Below are 15,293 nucleotides of genomic sequence, written 5' to 3' on the forward strand. Positions count from 1 at the left end.
CGGGTCCATAGCTGGAGGGCTCCGCGCCAGCGCGCGGCCTCAGTGTTCGTGGCAGCAGCTGATTTGGCCCTCTGACTGCTCCAGCACGCCCAGCATCTCCTCGATGATGGCCCGCAGCGCCCTGCCCAGCTGGTCCGCGTTGTAGGGCTTGCCCAGTGGGGGCACGTGCACGAAGGCTGATCGGCCGTGGCTCTGGTACAGGGAGGTGTAGTATGTGAAGTCACAGAGGTACCTAGGACAGGGTGGGGCGAGAGCACAGGAGGGACTCAGGACTCAGAGCGCCAGGGTTCGGACGTGACCGTTCCCAGGAGCCTGTGCTGCGCGCTGAGGCACGACGAAGAGGGAGGGCAGCCTTTAAGAGGCGGGGCCTAGGGGAGGCTGCGAGGTAGGGCGTGGCCTCGGAGCCTATATAAAGACTGCCCTGCTCCTCTGCCCTCAGGCGCCTTCTGGCTGCCCTGAGGCGAGCAGTGTTGCTCTGCTGCGAGGCTCCCTCTGGGATGCTTGGCCTTGCAGCAGGCCCAACAGCATGAGGGGAACAGACATGGACCAGGGCCTCAGAAACATGAGCCAAAGCCATCTTTCCTGCTTCATCTTCTTTTTTAAAAAACCAGGCTGGCCTTGAACTCAGGGAAGTCCTCCTGCCTCAGCCTCCTGACTACGAGAATGACAGGCACGACAGGCAAGCACTCCCACGCCCGCAAGAGCTGTTACAGTAACCCTGGCAACCCGGTGTGTGCCTGTAGTCTCAGCAACCCCGGGGGGGGGGGGGGGGGAGGCACTGCACTGCGGGGCTGAGGAGCACAAGTCTGAGGCCAGTCTCAAAACAAAAAAGACTGAGGGCCAGGGAGATGGCTCAGTAGAATAAGCACTTCCCTGGCAAGTGCAAGTGCCTGAGTTCAATCCCTGGTTCTGCCAAAACAAAACAAAACAAAACAAAAAACAAAAAAGACTGGGGTGTAGCTCAGTAGTGCACAACTTGTCCAGGAAGCATGAGGCCATGGTTGGATCCCCAGCACCAGCACCACGACACACACACACACACACACACACACACACACACACACACACAGTGGGTTGTGTAGAGAAGAAATGTCTGTGCTCACTAGCACTGTCTGCTGGCTGAACCTGCAGACGTGTAAACTTAAGTCATGGTTTTGATCTGCGGTGTCCTCCCAAAGCTCGCACTGGCTTGCACTGGACATGAGGGCCACCTGGCGTGCCGTCTGCCACCCCACAGATCTCCAGGGTTGCCGCAGCTGCTCTGGCTGGTGGGTGGGCATCCCCTCCTCCCTCACCACCCGACGCGTGTCCCTCCCGGAGCTGCGTGCTTGGGTGAAGAGGACGAAGGTGAGCGAGCACGCGCTCCCCTGCTCGGGGCTCCAGGCAAGCTCCCCAGGCCCAGAGCTCCTTGCTGAGGGCTAGACCCCGACTGGGCGGCTCAGAGGTGGCTCAGAAGGGCACCGTGAACCCCTTCTGGCATCTGTTACAGCCACAGTAACGAACGTGTAGAGGGCCCAATGAACTTGGCCGCCAGAGGCCACCGGAACGCACGGCTTGCCGGCAACACCACGTTGGCGGGTGAAGGGACAGCCCTGCTCACGCCCAGCCCGTGGGGCCCACCATGCCCCACCTGCCCGCGTCCTGTGAGATGGTCACCGACACGTCCAGCCCCAGGGTGGTGACCCTCCTGCAGACAGCGTCCATGTCGATGATGGAGTCGATGCTCTCCGGCCCGTCCTCCACACAGCACTGGGAGCCGGGGCAGAAGCGGCAGTTGTCCAGCCCCTTGTAGCCCTTGTTGTGCCCGCACTTCTCCAGCGTGACCGTGGTCGCCATGCCTGACACCCCGACATGCACCACCAGCTGCAGACCGATAGGGCAGGCTTAGCAGGGCCAGGCCCCCGCACCGGGGCGTCGCGGCCAACGACAGAGCGGCATGGGCACTGAGCTCTGCGGGCGCTGAGGCCTCAGACTGCTTCCTCCTGGAGCAGACCCTGCAGTCACTGCCGCAGGAGGGCTTACAAATCGGGCGAAGGGTGCAACAACCAGCCTTATTTGTGATTATAACAGAACACAGGCAGCTCAGCACTCATGCTCAGGGCTGGCTCAGGGTTGGCGGGGCGTCCATAAGGAAGCAAGCGGCTGTGCAGCTGCTAAGAGGTCCAAGGTGGTGTGCAGACGCCCATCACCCCGGCGCCCGGGAGGCTGAGGATGGAGCACCGCGTGAGTGCCAGCCAGTCTGGGCTACACAGCGAGTTCTCTGCCAGCCTGAGCTCAGAGCCAGACCCTGTCTCAAAAAGACAGGAAGGAAACAAAACAAAACACCCCAAGGTGGCATTAGAATGATCTTCAGGACATCCCCCGGGTGCTGGAAAATGTGGTGAACACTTAAATTTTTAAAGTTATTACAATAAAGACACATTGTCTTGAATCCCCCTAGCAGCCCTCCCTGTTGCCTCAACTATCTTTCTTTCTTTCAATGTATTTGGTTGTTAGGGGTCTCACTGCACAGCTCAGACTCGTAGTGATCCTCCTGTCTCAGCCTCCTCCTCGGTGCTGGGATTACAGACATGCGCCACTACGCCGGAACTCTGCGGCCGGCTCAGCGTGCCCTGGGGGAGGGGCTGGTGAGGCATGTGGTGCCGGGGATTGAAACTCAGTCCCCTCACTTGTCTTAGTCTACTGAGCTATCTTGTCAGGCCCTTGCTTCAACTATTTATCCAGTCCCTCTTGCCACTTTCTGAACCAGGTCTGTGAGTTGCCTTTTGTGCAAGTTTATTTATTTATTTTATTAGCGTGGCTCCACACATATTAGGTTTTTTTTTTTGGTTCCGGGGATTGAACTCAGAACCTTGCAATTGCCAGGCAAGCGCTTATTCTGCTGAGCTATTTCCCCAGCCCATTCTGTGAGTTTATGAGGCATGATCAAAAATGCAGTGAATGGGGCTGGGGACATAGCTCAGTGGAATAAGCGCTTCCCTGGCAAGCGCAAGGGCCTGAGTTCAATCCCCAGTTCTGCAAAAAAAAAAAAAAATATGGTGAATGATAGATACCACCACTTGCCATTCGTACAAACATGACACAGTCCGCATGCCCTCTGCGCACCAGCCTGGGCCAGGTGGCTCTGGCCCTTCCCCAGGACGACAACGACCATGGGTGTAAACCTGGGGATCACTCAGGACTTCGAGGCGGGCACCACCGTGCAGCTAAAGAAGCTCACGAGCGAGGACCCCAGCGCTGCTGCAGAAAGTGGCTGGGCTGATGGCACACGGGTGTGAGGTGCCGCCCCGGCGCCTGCGTGGCAATGTGTTTCATACTGTGCTGATTTTTGTTTTAAATGTCAACGTTCATCATTTTTTAGTCATACCCCCAGTGGCCCAGGGCAAAACCCTGGCACAACTTTCAGAGATTTAGCTGAAAATTTACTAAACATGTGAGAAAGACCATCACTTAGAGTTATTCATAAAAGTGTTCAAAATTAAGAAAAAAGCAATGAAAAGCACAGAAACAAAGATGGGCGCCCAGGCGAGGCAGAGAGCTCGGCAGTCTAAGTGCCTGCCCGGCAAGTGCAAGGACCGGATTCCTGGCACCACTTGCCTGCCGGCCCTCCCCCGGGCATGCTAAGCCAGCCATCGCAAGTGTGTGTGGTGGGATTGCCGTAACCCCAGTGCTAGGGAAGCTGAGGCAGGAAGATCACTGTGAGTCTGAGCTGGGCAGTGAGGCCCTGTAGCAAATAAATATACAAATAAAAGATTTTTTAAAATTAAAAAATATACATATAGGTGCCCCATAATTATTTTGATGCATTTAGTACAGGGTAGAGTCTCCAGGGTCTCACTGCACAGGTCAGACTCGCAGTGACCCTCCTGTTTTCAGCCGCCCAACCCTGGGATCACAGGCGCGCCACCACGGCCCGTCTCAGTCACTGTCTCAGTGCAAGCAGGGGGCGGGCATGGCGCACTGGGGGTCAAGCCCCGGCCGGCTGCCGAGCTGTGCCTAAACAGGCGCTTTTGCCCCATAATTAAATGGCTATGCTAATTATAAAAAATTACCTTAGCCTGAAAATGTATGTATGTATGTATGTATGTATGTATGTATGTATTTTGAGATAGGGCTTGCTGTGTAGCTCAGGCTGGCCTCACACTTATCCTCCTGCCTCTGCCTCCTCAGTGCTGGGTTGACAGGTGTACCTCATCATGCCTGGTTAAAAATAACGTTTTCAAATGTAATTTTAAAAGAAAATCAGGGCCGGGGAGATGGCTCAGTAGAATAAGCACTTGCCTGGCAAGCACAAGGGTCTGAGTTCAATCCCTGGTTCCGCAAAAATAAATAAATAAACACATAAATACATAAATAAATAAAATAAAATAAAAATAAAAGAAAATCTAATGACTTAGGTTATTAAATGCTTGCGATACAATATTTTTTAAAAGCTGGGCTCCAAAGTGAAGAGCTTAACTTCCTCTTGCCTTTTGCACACACTGTGACAACCACGTGGAGTTGCAGGAGTCAGGCTGGGCTGGGCTCCATGGTGGACCCTGTCTCCCAGTGCTGGGGAGGCTGAGGCAGGAGGATCCGCTCCGGCCACACAGTGCTGCAAGGCCAGCATGGGCTACAAACCGAGACCTTTGTTTCAAAAACAATTCAATTAAATTTAGATCAGGGGCTGGGCTGTGGCTAGGCAGAAAAGGAAAAAAAACCCAGGCCCAGCCCAGCGAGCCACCTGGCCAGGCAGTTTATACAATGATGCAATAGTCTGCTGACCTCCCTTGGAATGGATCCTGTCCTCATGCAACATGTGACTGGGACACACTTGAGTTTAACCCCAGGATTACGCTGAGGGAAAAACGCAGCCACAGACAGGCCCCTCTGAAAGGTCCGGTGCCTCAGCCGAGCGGAGGGAGCTGGCTCCCAAGAGCCAAGCCTGCGGGCCAGGGTGCACGTGTGGGGGCCCTGGGCTCCATCCTGGCATCAGGCTGGGGGGAAGCCTGGCGTGGCACCAAAGGGCTATAATCCCAGCACTCGGGAGGCTGAGGCAGTAAGATTACTTTGAGTTCAAGGCCAGCATGGACTACATAGTCAGTTGAAGACCAGCCTGACCTGCACAGCCAGACCCTGTCTCAAAAAACCAAAGAGAGAGAGAGAGAGAGAGAGAGAGAGAGAGAGAGAGAGAGAGAGAGAGGAAAAACAGCTGGGCAGTGCGATGCAGTCCTATAATCCCAGACTTGAGAGGCTGAGGCAGGAAGATCTCAGGGTGAAGCCTAGCCTAGGCAACTGAGTGACTTCACAAGACCCTATCTCAAAATCAAGTCAAAGGAGGGCCTGGGCCGGCTCACCTGCGGGCTGTGCTTCTCCCAGAGGGCTGGGATGAGCCTCTGCACCGTCTGGTACTCCACCGGGATCTCGTACACGTGTAGATCCACGCTGTCACCCAGGCCCAGCTTCTCCAGCTCCTGGGGAGGCAGAGGGGGTCACAGCACCAGCCAGCCCCTCCCCCGGAAGCCACCAGCATTGTCCCTGCAGCCTGCTGGGCGTGGCCCTGCCTGTGCGACCCTGGGAAGGACACTGAACCTCTCTGAGTCCCAGCTGCCTCGTCTGTAGAAAGGCCCAGGGATGCTCTGAGCTCCCAGGCACACAGGACGCGCTAAGGCCAGCACAGCGCTCCCACTGCCTCAGGCACCAAGTGCTGGCTGGGACGGCAGGTGGGCTTGGCCAGAAGCCTTTCTAGGTGCCAGGCATGGTGGCGCAAGCTTGTCCTCCCAGTACTCAGGAGGCTGAGGCATAAGGATCGCTGCGAGTTCGAGATCAGCCTGGGCTACAAAGTCCAGCCTGAACTTCATAATGAGACCCTGTCTCAAAAGGACCAAAAATGAAAATACAGAAAGAGATGGGCTGGGGGGGGGGGATAAAAAAAAAATAAAGAGATGGGGTGAGCATGCTCCAAGCCTTGGGTTCCATCCCCAGCAAAACAAAAGCCACATAAGTAGAGGCGGGACCTTCACGTTTATGGGGACACTTCTGGCAGGGGAGGCCATCCCAGTCGCGTGACTGCCGGCGCTGGCTTCGATTCCCCAGAGCGGAAGCCCCCAGAAGCCGAGGCCGGGCCCCGCCCACACTTCCTGCCTCCCACCCCGTGACCCCAGCCGGGCCTGGGGACTTTGCAGGCCCCAGAGGTGGCCTCCCCAGCCTGGGCCAGGGCCATGCAGCAAATAAGCTCGCTGCGCTGGGTGATAAACGACAGAAACTGGGCTAAGATAGCGATCCCTCAGCTCTTTTCTCTCTTACACACAGATCATGCGGGGCTTGGTGGCCCGCAACGGTCATCTCAGCACCCCACTGGCGAGGCTGAGGCAGGACGATCACCAAGAATCCGAGGCCAGCCTGGGCTGCCCAGATGAGTTCAAGGTCAGACAAAACTGCCTAGTGAGAATGTATTTCAAAACAAGACAAATCAAAAGACACACAACCCACAGGCAAAAACGAAAGAAAAAAATATGGACAGGGGTCAGGCACGGGGGTCCATGAGTGCAGTCCCTGGTACTCGGAGGCTGAGGCAGGAGGGTAGCCGGTGCCAGTGAGTTTAGGGCCCGTCAAAGCTGACCGAGTGGGGTCGCATCTTGAGGGGCCGAAAATGGGGCTGGGGGTGCGGCTGAGGGCTACAGCACCTGCTTGGCATGGGCGAGACCCTGGACTCCACCCTCCGCACCGCACAAAGAAGAACAAGATAAACTGGACTTTGGGGCTGGAGAGATGGCTCAGTGGTCTAAAGCACCTACTTGGAACAAGCTTGGCAAAGCACAGGGACCGCAGTTTGATCCCCCAGCACCACATGCCAGCCAGCCGCGCCCCCTGGTGGGCTGAGCTGACCACACACACACACACACACACACACACACACACACACCATAAATAAATGTTAAAAAAATTTAAAAAAAAAATTAAACTGGACTTTACCAAAACTGAAAAAACTGAGCCAGGTATTTCCGGGTGTGCCATAGCCAGATGGCGCCACCGTCTGGACAAAGAGGGAACTGGACTAGCTGTACCTGCTGGGAACCGAGTCAACCAGAAAGCAAAACCAAGAGCCCCAGGCTCTCCTAGGACAGTGACCCTGGGAGCTCCAAGTGTCTTGAGTCCCCGTGGCAGGGCCTGCTTCTTAAGCCCGGACAGAAACCTGTATTTAAGAAAAGCAGGAGCTGCGTGCGCTGGCGCACGCCTGTCATCCCTGCACTGGGGAAGCTGAGGCAGGAGGATCCCGGGCCAGCGCGGGGTGAAGGCCCTGGGCTGCATGCCCAGTACCAGAAGGAAGCCAGCCCCAGAGCCAAGCTGAATCAGTAACTCGCATCAGGATGACAGAGACAGCAGGCAGGACGCGGAGGCTCATGTCAGCCCCGGCAGCATCATGTCCAAGGCCCCCACAGGGAGGCATGCACCCCTCGGGCTGTGAAAGCTGGGATCCACTCGAGCGCCAGATCTCAAATCCTCCAGGACCTGCGCGACTCCGGTCTCCGCCTTTTCCTGAACCTGACGGGAAATCTGAAACCTCAACTCGGGCCTCGGCGGCACTGTCCACACGCCATCGGCGGCCGGCCGCACTTGGCAGGTCCCTCGCTCCCGCAGCAGCCGGGCCAGGAGGGAGGGCAGGGAGGCCCCGCGGCCGGCCGGCCAGCCCGCCAGAGGAGGGGAGGCCGGGCTCTGCCTCAGCCTTTGGTACTGGCAGGCGCACCGAGGCAGGAGAATCGCAAGTTTGAGCCCAGCAGGGGCAGCTTGGTGACTAGACTGTTTCAAACTAAAAATATAAAACAAGCGCTGGGGGTCAGCTCCGTGTGAAGGCCCTGGCTCCATCCGCAGCACTGGGGGAAAGAACGGTAAACTGGGAAGATCACTAGGGAAAGGAAGGCTAAGAGCCTCGAGCCCTGAGGCAGGCAGAACCAGCTCCATCAGACCCTTCTTCTTGCTGATTTGTTCAGGGTAAGGTAGAACTTTCAACCCTCCTGTGTCAGCCTCCGCAAGAGCAGACAATGGAACAGGAACGCACAGCAGTTCACCAAATGAACTGTGCCATGGAACGCAGAGGAAGATGGAGGGACCCTTCGGGTGACCGGGATTAAAGGCAAGGAACAGCAGAAGGCGGTATGGACCTGGCACCTTCCCTTGCTTGAAAGATACTTGAAGGACAATGAACAAGCCAAGGAGCAGCTGCAGGTCGCAGGACTGTGCCGATGTTCAAGCTCAGCAGCACAGCGCCCGCCTGGCAAAGGCAAGGTCAGATCAGCCACGCGTGCCAAATGGGACCCAGGAGTGCCCACCACAGAGCTGCCCAACCCGGCCCTGGGCACTTGGGAGGCTGAGGCGGGCCCAGCTCAAGGTCCAGGTCAGTCTGGGCAACTTTTCGTTTGTGTCTTGCTTCCTGAGGTGAGGTCTCCTGAATTCACTATGTAGCGCAGGCTGGCCTGCAGCCTCCTAGGTGCTAAGATGACAGGCACATGCCACCGCGCCTGGCTTGGCCTGGGCAATTCAGCCAGACCCTGTCTCAAAATAGAAAAGAAGAAGAGCTGCCGGAGCAGCCAGGCAGGTGACGCCTGTACCCTGAGCACTCGGGGAGGCTGAGGCAGGAGGACGGGGGTTGGAGACCAGGCGAGGCAACCTGGTGACTTAGTGAGCTCCTGTCTCAAAGGTAAATAATAAAACCGAAGCAAGGGGTTTCCGTGCCACCCAAGGGCCCTGGCTGCGATTCCCAACACCAAGAAAATCAAGATAAAATGAAATAACAAGGGCCGGGTCATGCAGCTCTGTGGCAGAGCACTCCTGGGTCCTATCCCTAGTATCAAAAGGAAAGAAAAAGGGGCCACCCCTCCCCTCGTGCAGAGCTCCCACTGGGACCCTGCCCCAGATGGGCCACCCCCAAGCACCCCTGGCTGTGGAGCAGGGCATGGGCACGGGCACGCAGAGGCAGCGACATGTCCAGCAGCCACCTCCATGGCCTTCAAGACCAGCAAGGCCCGGGCGGAGGCAGTTCTGCCCCACATTTCCAGGCCCAAGGCAGCAGCCTGTCCACCCGGCCATGCAGCACCAGGGGCTCCAAGAGCTGGTATTGGTACATAGTCACAAAGAAAGTGGTTTCATTTACTTATTTAAATTTTTGAGACAGGGTCTTGCTGTGTAGCTCAGGCTGGCCTCAAACTCTGGGTGATCCCCCTGCTTCAGCCTCATAGGAGCTGGGATGAATGAAGGCCTGCGCTACCACGCCCGGTTTCCTGTCCAGTTTTTAAAGGGCAGCCGGGTGGGGACAGCCTGAGGCCTACACAGAGCTGTGAGGAACATGGGTGTCACTTGGCTCCTGTTCAGCGTGGTTCTCTGCAGGACAGGCAGCTCGGGGAGGGGTGCCCACCCGTCCACCTGAGCACACCCGTGCCCCGCGCAGCTGACCGATTCCCTTGACCCCACGACAAAGGCCCTCTTTGTTTGCCCGTAATATCCTTAGCAGGTCTGTCTAGACGGGCTGTGCGGTAATTGTCCCGGATGTCACTGAGCTCTGTGACCCGCTCCCAAGGGACCACTGCAGACGGCTGAGCCCCGGGGCTCCCTGGCCTTGCACCCACCTGGGCCCAGCCACTCCCAGGATCCAGGCGACCGGACACATGGGGAGTGGGGTGCTGGGAAAAAGAGAAGGGGCCTCCGCCCTGCCACCCCATGATTCCCACACCCCATGTGGGTGCAAGTTCTCCCCAGGAAGCGTAAGCCTGAGGGGGCAAAGCAGGAGAGAGGCGGAGGGAGAAGGGGGAGGGACAGAAAAAACTGGAGGGAGAAAGCCGAGATGGTGGTGAACACTGTCACCCTAGCTACTAGGGAGGCTGAGGCAGGAGGGTGGCAAATTGGAGCAGAGCCACATAGCCTAGGGACTTATTGAGATTCTGCCTCAGATAAAAAATAAAAAGGGCTGGGTGACCCTCTGTGTGGGGTGACTCTCTGTGTGGGGGTCCTGAAGCATAGCTGAGCGTGGCGCTGGGGCATACAGGACACAGAGCAGGAGACGGGTACAATGGTGGAAGGTGGCAGGCCCCAGGGTGGAGGGTTCTGTACACACACGGCCTGGGCTTTGCAAACTGAGGCAGAGCAGAAAGTGTCCTCAGCTGGCGCCCTGGACGGGGGTGGCAGACATTCTGTGACTGCTTCTGAAGGACACTGAGCACTCCTGCACCCAGGTGTATTTTCTTGTGGGACAGATGTGGAGGCTGAGGCAGGAGGATCACTGGAGTTTGAGACCAGCCTGGGCCACATAGTGAGTCTGAGGTCAGCCTATGCTGCATAGGGAGACCCTGTGTTAAAAACCAGCACAAAACCCCCAAACGCCCTGGACTGTACAGACAAGAGCACATGGTACATATCTTTGGGCTTGAGGTGTTCTGTTTTCAGAAGGGGCTGTGCGGATCCGAGGAGCTGAGCATCACCCATCTCGTCACCTGAGACGGCCCGGACTCCTCCTCAAGTGCCACCAACTTCAGGAAAGGGAGACCTGCGGCTGGTGCTGGGGCGAGGGAGCAGGAAAAGCCGCCAGCCTCCTCCGCCAGCCACAACCCGAAAGAGGCAGAGGATTTCCAAAGATTGTTTAATTGATTTTTCTCCTATTTACATGCAGATGCAGCGTCTGGGGCCCAGGAATTCAGACGCTCTGCTTTGTGTTCCTGAGCCCCGTGAAGGCTCCTGTCTGCACCACGACAAAGCCCGACACAGGAGTCTGCAGAGACATGCTGTCTCTTTTTGTCTGCGGCTCGGGCTGGCCGGGGACACGGTCCCATCTGCGGGTCCCCACCAGGCCCTCCGCGCTGCGCCCCACTGAAGGGGCTGGAAAAAACCAGAGGTGGGGCACTGAGGCGGGGTGGGGGATGGGGTGGCGGGGTGGGAGGGTCAGATAATGGGGTTCTGGCTTGGGTCTTCCAGCAAAGGCAGGAGGCTGGGCGGGGAAGCGGGGGCCACTTTAAATCAGCCAGCCAATGGGCCAGACTAATAGTGTTTGACTGCAGCCACTGCCAAGCCAAGTTTTATAAAAGGAGAAACATTTCTGTCTCTCTGTTCATTGTTCCACAGTCTCCCCCCACCAACCCACCCTATGTCCATCTGGTAAGAAACTGCAAAGATCCCACAGACTGGGGACACCCAGAAAGCCACCCTCCCCCTGCCATTAGTATGCAGGGGTGGCTGGGAGGTGACTGCGAGGGTCACTGTGCTCCCTCCTACCAGGTGAAGTGTCCACTCTGAGAAGAACCTGTTACTGGCGAGGGTGCTGACGGATGCCTGTCATCCCAGCATTCTGGAGGCTGAGGCAGGAGGACTGCCCCAAGTTCAAGTCCAGCCTGGGCTACATAGTGAGACCTTGTTTCAGTCTCCCTCCTCTAAGAAAGAATAACCTGTAACCACCACGCAAGAATGGCTGGTGAATTCTGGAAGGCCAGCATCCCCCCACCCCAAACTCAACAAAGATGCTCGGTGCCGGCTACAGTCCACTGTGTGCATAGCCCGTAGTGTTGCAAGGCAGACTTTCTTGGGTGCCAGATATGTGCAGCGGGAACCTGCTTCAGGCCGACACCCCCAAGCCTGAGTTACCTGGACTGCGATCCAGCTGGCATTCACGGTGTGCTCCCCAAAAGGGCCGAACCCTGCAAACACAGCAAAGTAACGTGTCACCCACTGAGTGGCCCTGCCCACACTGCCCCTGGCCAGGTGCTGTCCCCAGCTGGAGAAGCAGGCAAGGAGCTCCAGGGTTGGTTGGCACCGTCAACAGCACTGGGCGGTGGTTCTGAATCTAGGCACCCCCAGATGCTTCCAAAATAGACCGTGAGCCCTGCCTTGCCCTCCAGGTGGCAGCCTGTTTTGCCTACTCCCCAAGCTGGCTTCTTCCTTTGTCAATTTCTTTTTTTGTTTGGTTTTTTTTGGGTTCTAAGACAAGGTCTCACTATGCAGTCCAGGCCGCCCTCAGACTCAGCCTGGAGCTCATGCTACTTTGCCGCCTCAGCCTCTGGGTGCTGGGTGACAGTGTGTACACCATAGCTAGCCTCTTCGTTCCTCAATTGCTTATGCTCACCTTATACAACTTCTGATTTCTTTTTCTTTTTCTTTCTTTCTTTCTTTCTTTCTTTCTTTCTTTCTTTCTTTTCTTTTTCTTTTTTTTTTAGATACTGGGGATAGAATGCTGGGCTCTTGCACTGTGCTACATTCCAGGTCCTTTTTATTTTTTATTTTGAGCCAGGGTCTAAGACACCAAATTGCCCTGGCTGGGTCTGAATTTGTGATCCTCCTGCCTCAGCCTCCCAGACTGGTATAATTACTGGAGTGTGCCACCAAGCTGGGCAACCTCCCTATAATTATGTCATCACTGTCTTGGTAGTGCCTGTTCCCTGTGTCTCCTATCTGGACACACTGGCACTGTGAATCACCACAGAGTAAGGAACGGGGGAAGGGCTGATGAAGCTCTGGGTCCCATCTCCCAAGCCCAACAGTCACCCCAGCTGTGCTGAGTGACCCGCGTGCATTGCAGTGGTGTTTCTTGGTCTAAGTAGCCAGGAACAAGAAGGCCCAGAGGTGAAGGCAGGTACCCAACGTCACACAGCAAGAAGCTGGAAGAGTCACCAGCTCCCCCCTGGCAAGGGTTATTAAGATTAAAATATACCCATCTCACAGGGTGGAGCCTCATGCCTGTCAGCCTTTCATTCCCGCTACTCAGGAGGCTGAGCCAGGAAGATGTTGCGTTTGACGCCAACCTGGGCAACTCAGACACCTTGTCTCAGAATAAAAAGTAAAATGAGCTGGTTAGTAGCTCCGTGGTGAGCGCCTGCCTAGCCTGTGCGAGAAAATAAATAACATCAATAAACGTCTCAGAGAGGGGCTCCATTAGTCGGGGCTCAGCAGCCTAGGGATGTCGGAGCTGTGGGACGGGAGTGCGCCCGGGACAGCAGAGCGGCTGCTCACGGGGGCTCCCCTCGGGAAGGTGGCGACAGTGATCAGGCAGGCGACCCGGGCTCCTGCCCCAGCACAGCTGGCGGGTGAGGGCTCTGGCCTGAGGTCCCAGCGCCCCCGCTCAGCCCCCGGGCGCAGGCACCTGTTGGGGCGCTCCTTGGCCGCGGAGCGCAGGTGACACTGAGGCCTGCGGAAGTTGACCAAGTCCCGGCGGCGGCGGGCACGGTGATTCCGGGAAGCGGCGCACAGACAGTCACCGAAAGTCCAGCCGGGAGACGCAGCCCCCGCGCGGCGCAACCCCGGGGACGGAGGGTGGGCTCCGGGCCAGCGCCTCCGCCGCGCTCGGCCTTTGTCCCCGGGGGCAGGGCCGGGCCGAGCGGTCCAGTCCGGCCGCCCGGACAGGTGGCGCCCGCGTCTCCCGCACTCCCGGGCAGGAGGGGCGCGGGGCCTGCGCTCTGGACCACAGCGGGGCACCCGGGCTGGGGACACTTTCTGGTCGGGCACCGAGCTGCGCTCCCGCGAGCGGTGACAACTCTGAGACCTGGGACCACGTCTAGTCCCAGCCCCCGCCGACCCCGGAGCCGATCTGCCTGCCCCGGCCCCGCCCCGGCCTGGTCCCACCGCCGCGTACCGGTCACTACCACTGCCTTCCGGGGCTGCTCCATGTTGGGACTGCTATCTCCGGCCCGCAGGCTACGGGACTGGCGCGTCCGCTTCCCCGGGACGCCGCGCTGCCGGCCCGCCCCGCCCCGCCCCTTCCACACCCGGCCCTCCACGTGACTCCCGAGGCCCCGCCCCTACCCCAGCCCCTCCCACACCGCGGCCCAGTTCCCTCCCGGCCCCGCCCCTCCTCCAGGCTCAGATCCGCGGCTGTTCTGAGAGCTCAGTACCTCGCCCCGGCGAGCAAGGCCCCGCCCCCAGCCCCAGGCCACGCCCTCTGCCGACCGTCCAGTGGGCGAGTGGATCCGCGGGCCTCGGCAGCGGCGCAGAGCCGCGCCCCGCCCCGTACCGCTCCGCCCCGCCCAGCCCTTCCCGACCCCGCAGCCAGCTGTGTGGGGTGCTGGGCCGGATCCCGGCCTCGGGGTGCACGCCCCGCCCCTTCCCAGCCCCTCCCAAGCTCCGCCTCCGCCGCGCGGCCTACAGGCCGCTTCCGACGAGCTGTGCTCGCTGGCTCTCCCCCAACCCGGCACTCCCCGGCCTCAGTTTCCCTCTCTGTGGGGATCAGCAGTTCACACACACGGAGCAGGGGCTGCGGCCCTGCCGGCAGCGCGTGCTGTTCATGCCCCGCGCATGTCCACCGAGCGCCTGCTGTATGCCACTGCGAAAAAGATCTAGCCACAGAAGCGAGGGGAAACTGGGGCACGGCTGGGAGAGTCTTTTGCCTGAAGCCACTGGAGAGAGCCTGAGGGGACACAAAAGCTGCTTCCAGGCAAGGAAGCGAAGCAGAGAACGGAAAGAAGCAGGAAAACCAGAGAGGATGCTGTTTGGCCGGTGAAGACCTGGCCTCACGCTAGCCCAGCCCTGTGCACATCCTCCACGGGTGGCCGAGGACCTTGGCACGGCTGCATCCTCAACCAGAACCTCCTGCGGGGACCGCACCGCCTGCTGTCCCTCGGGCCTTAGCTCCAGGAGCCCCCGTGTTTGCATCCTTGTTCCTCCCTCGCGAGGGTTACTACACAGAGGGATGCCAGCTTCCTAACAGGTGTTTGTGACAGCCCCTGGCCCACACAGGTCCCCAGCACACAGTAGATCCTGCCTGTGGGCCTCCGATGCCAGGTTCCCACACACAGCCAGAGCGCAGAACTGAGCTCTTGGCGGTGTAGAGCCTGGCAGGGCCTGGGCAAGGCTCCTGCCAGTCCTTCCAAGTGGCTGGGGGCCTGGTTCTCCAGGCCAGCTCCAAGGTTTTCTGCATTCAACCCCAAGCTGGCGGGCCAGGGAGATGGCTCAGTGGAATAAGCACTTCCCTGGCAAGTGCAAAGCCCTGAGTTCAATCCCGGGTTCCGCAAAAAAAAAAAAAAAAAAACCCAACCCCAAGCTGCCAAGGACTAGAGGAACTTGAGAGGTGACCTCAGGCATGAGCCTGCCAGGCCCCAGCCGCCCAGAGAACCTCGGAGAGAAAAGAACCAGACCATGCCCGGTGGCACGTTTCTTTTTGCCAGACCCCCTCAGCTGACTCTCACGGATGCCAACCAACGTTGGGGAATACTCAGGGACAAAACTCAAGGCAGAGGGCTGGTGAGATGGCTCAGTGGTCTAAAGCACCTATTTAGAACAAGCTAAGCTAAGCAAAGCACACGGACCGCGGTTCAATCCCCCAGCACCACATGCCAGCCAGCCCC

At 58.2% G+C, this 15,293-nt stretch overlaps 1 protein-coding gene across 4 annotated transcripts; it reads right to left on the reverse strand.

Moving 5' to 3' along the window:
• On the reverse strand, positions 1–13,697 carry Pgpep1 (pyroglutamyl-peptidase I). Of its 4 annotated transcripts, XM_004646859.2 has the most exons (5): positions 13,586–13,697; positions 11,605–11,657; positions 5,337–5,453; positions 1,631–1,863; positions 1–232 (listed from the first exon to the last, which is right to left on the reverse strand). In XM_004646859.2, the coding sequence occupies exons 1-5, from the start codon at positions 13,617–13,619 to the stop codon at positions 40–42; spliced, it is 630 nt and encodes a 209-aa protein (XP_004646916.1). In that variant the 5' UTR covers positions 13,620–13,697; the 3' UTR covers positions 1–39. The 4 variants fall into 4 exon arrangements, with proteins under 4 accessions (XP_004646916.1, XP_023562936.1, XP_023562937.1 ...); XM_023707168.1 differs by lacking the exon at positions 5,337–5,453; XM_023707169.1 differs by lacking the exon at positions 11,605–11,657 and having other exon boundaries at positions 13,586–13,646.
• Positions 13,698–15,293: the final 1,596 nt, after the last annotated feature.

Source organism: Octodon degus, unplaced genomic scaffold (genome assembly GCF_000260255.1).
Source record: "Octodon degus isolate 3935 unplaced genomic scaffold, OctDeg1.0 scaffold00282, whole genome shotgun sequence".
Lineage (NCBI taxonomy): Eukaryota > Metazoa > Chordata > Mammalia > Rodentia > Octodontidae > Octodon > Octodon degus.

Excerpts from the sequence above, each read along its gene's own strand:
- Pgpep1 (XM_004646859.2), bottom strand. The coding sequence starts at position 13,619 with ATGGAGCAGCCCCGGAAGGCAGTGGTAGTGACCG. Across the intron at positions 5,454-11,604 it reads CCAGCTGGATCGCAGTCCAG|GAGCTGGAGAAGCTGGGCCT; the intron begins GTAACTCAGGCT and ends CTGCCTCCCCAG. Across the intron at positions 1,864-5,336 it reads GGGAGAAGCACAGCCCGCAG|CTGGTGGTGCATGTCGGGGT; the intron begins GTGAGCCGGCCC and ends ATCGGTCTGCAG.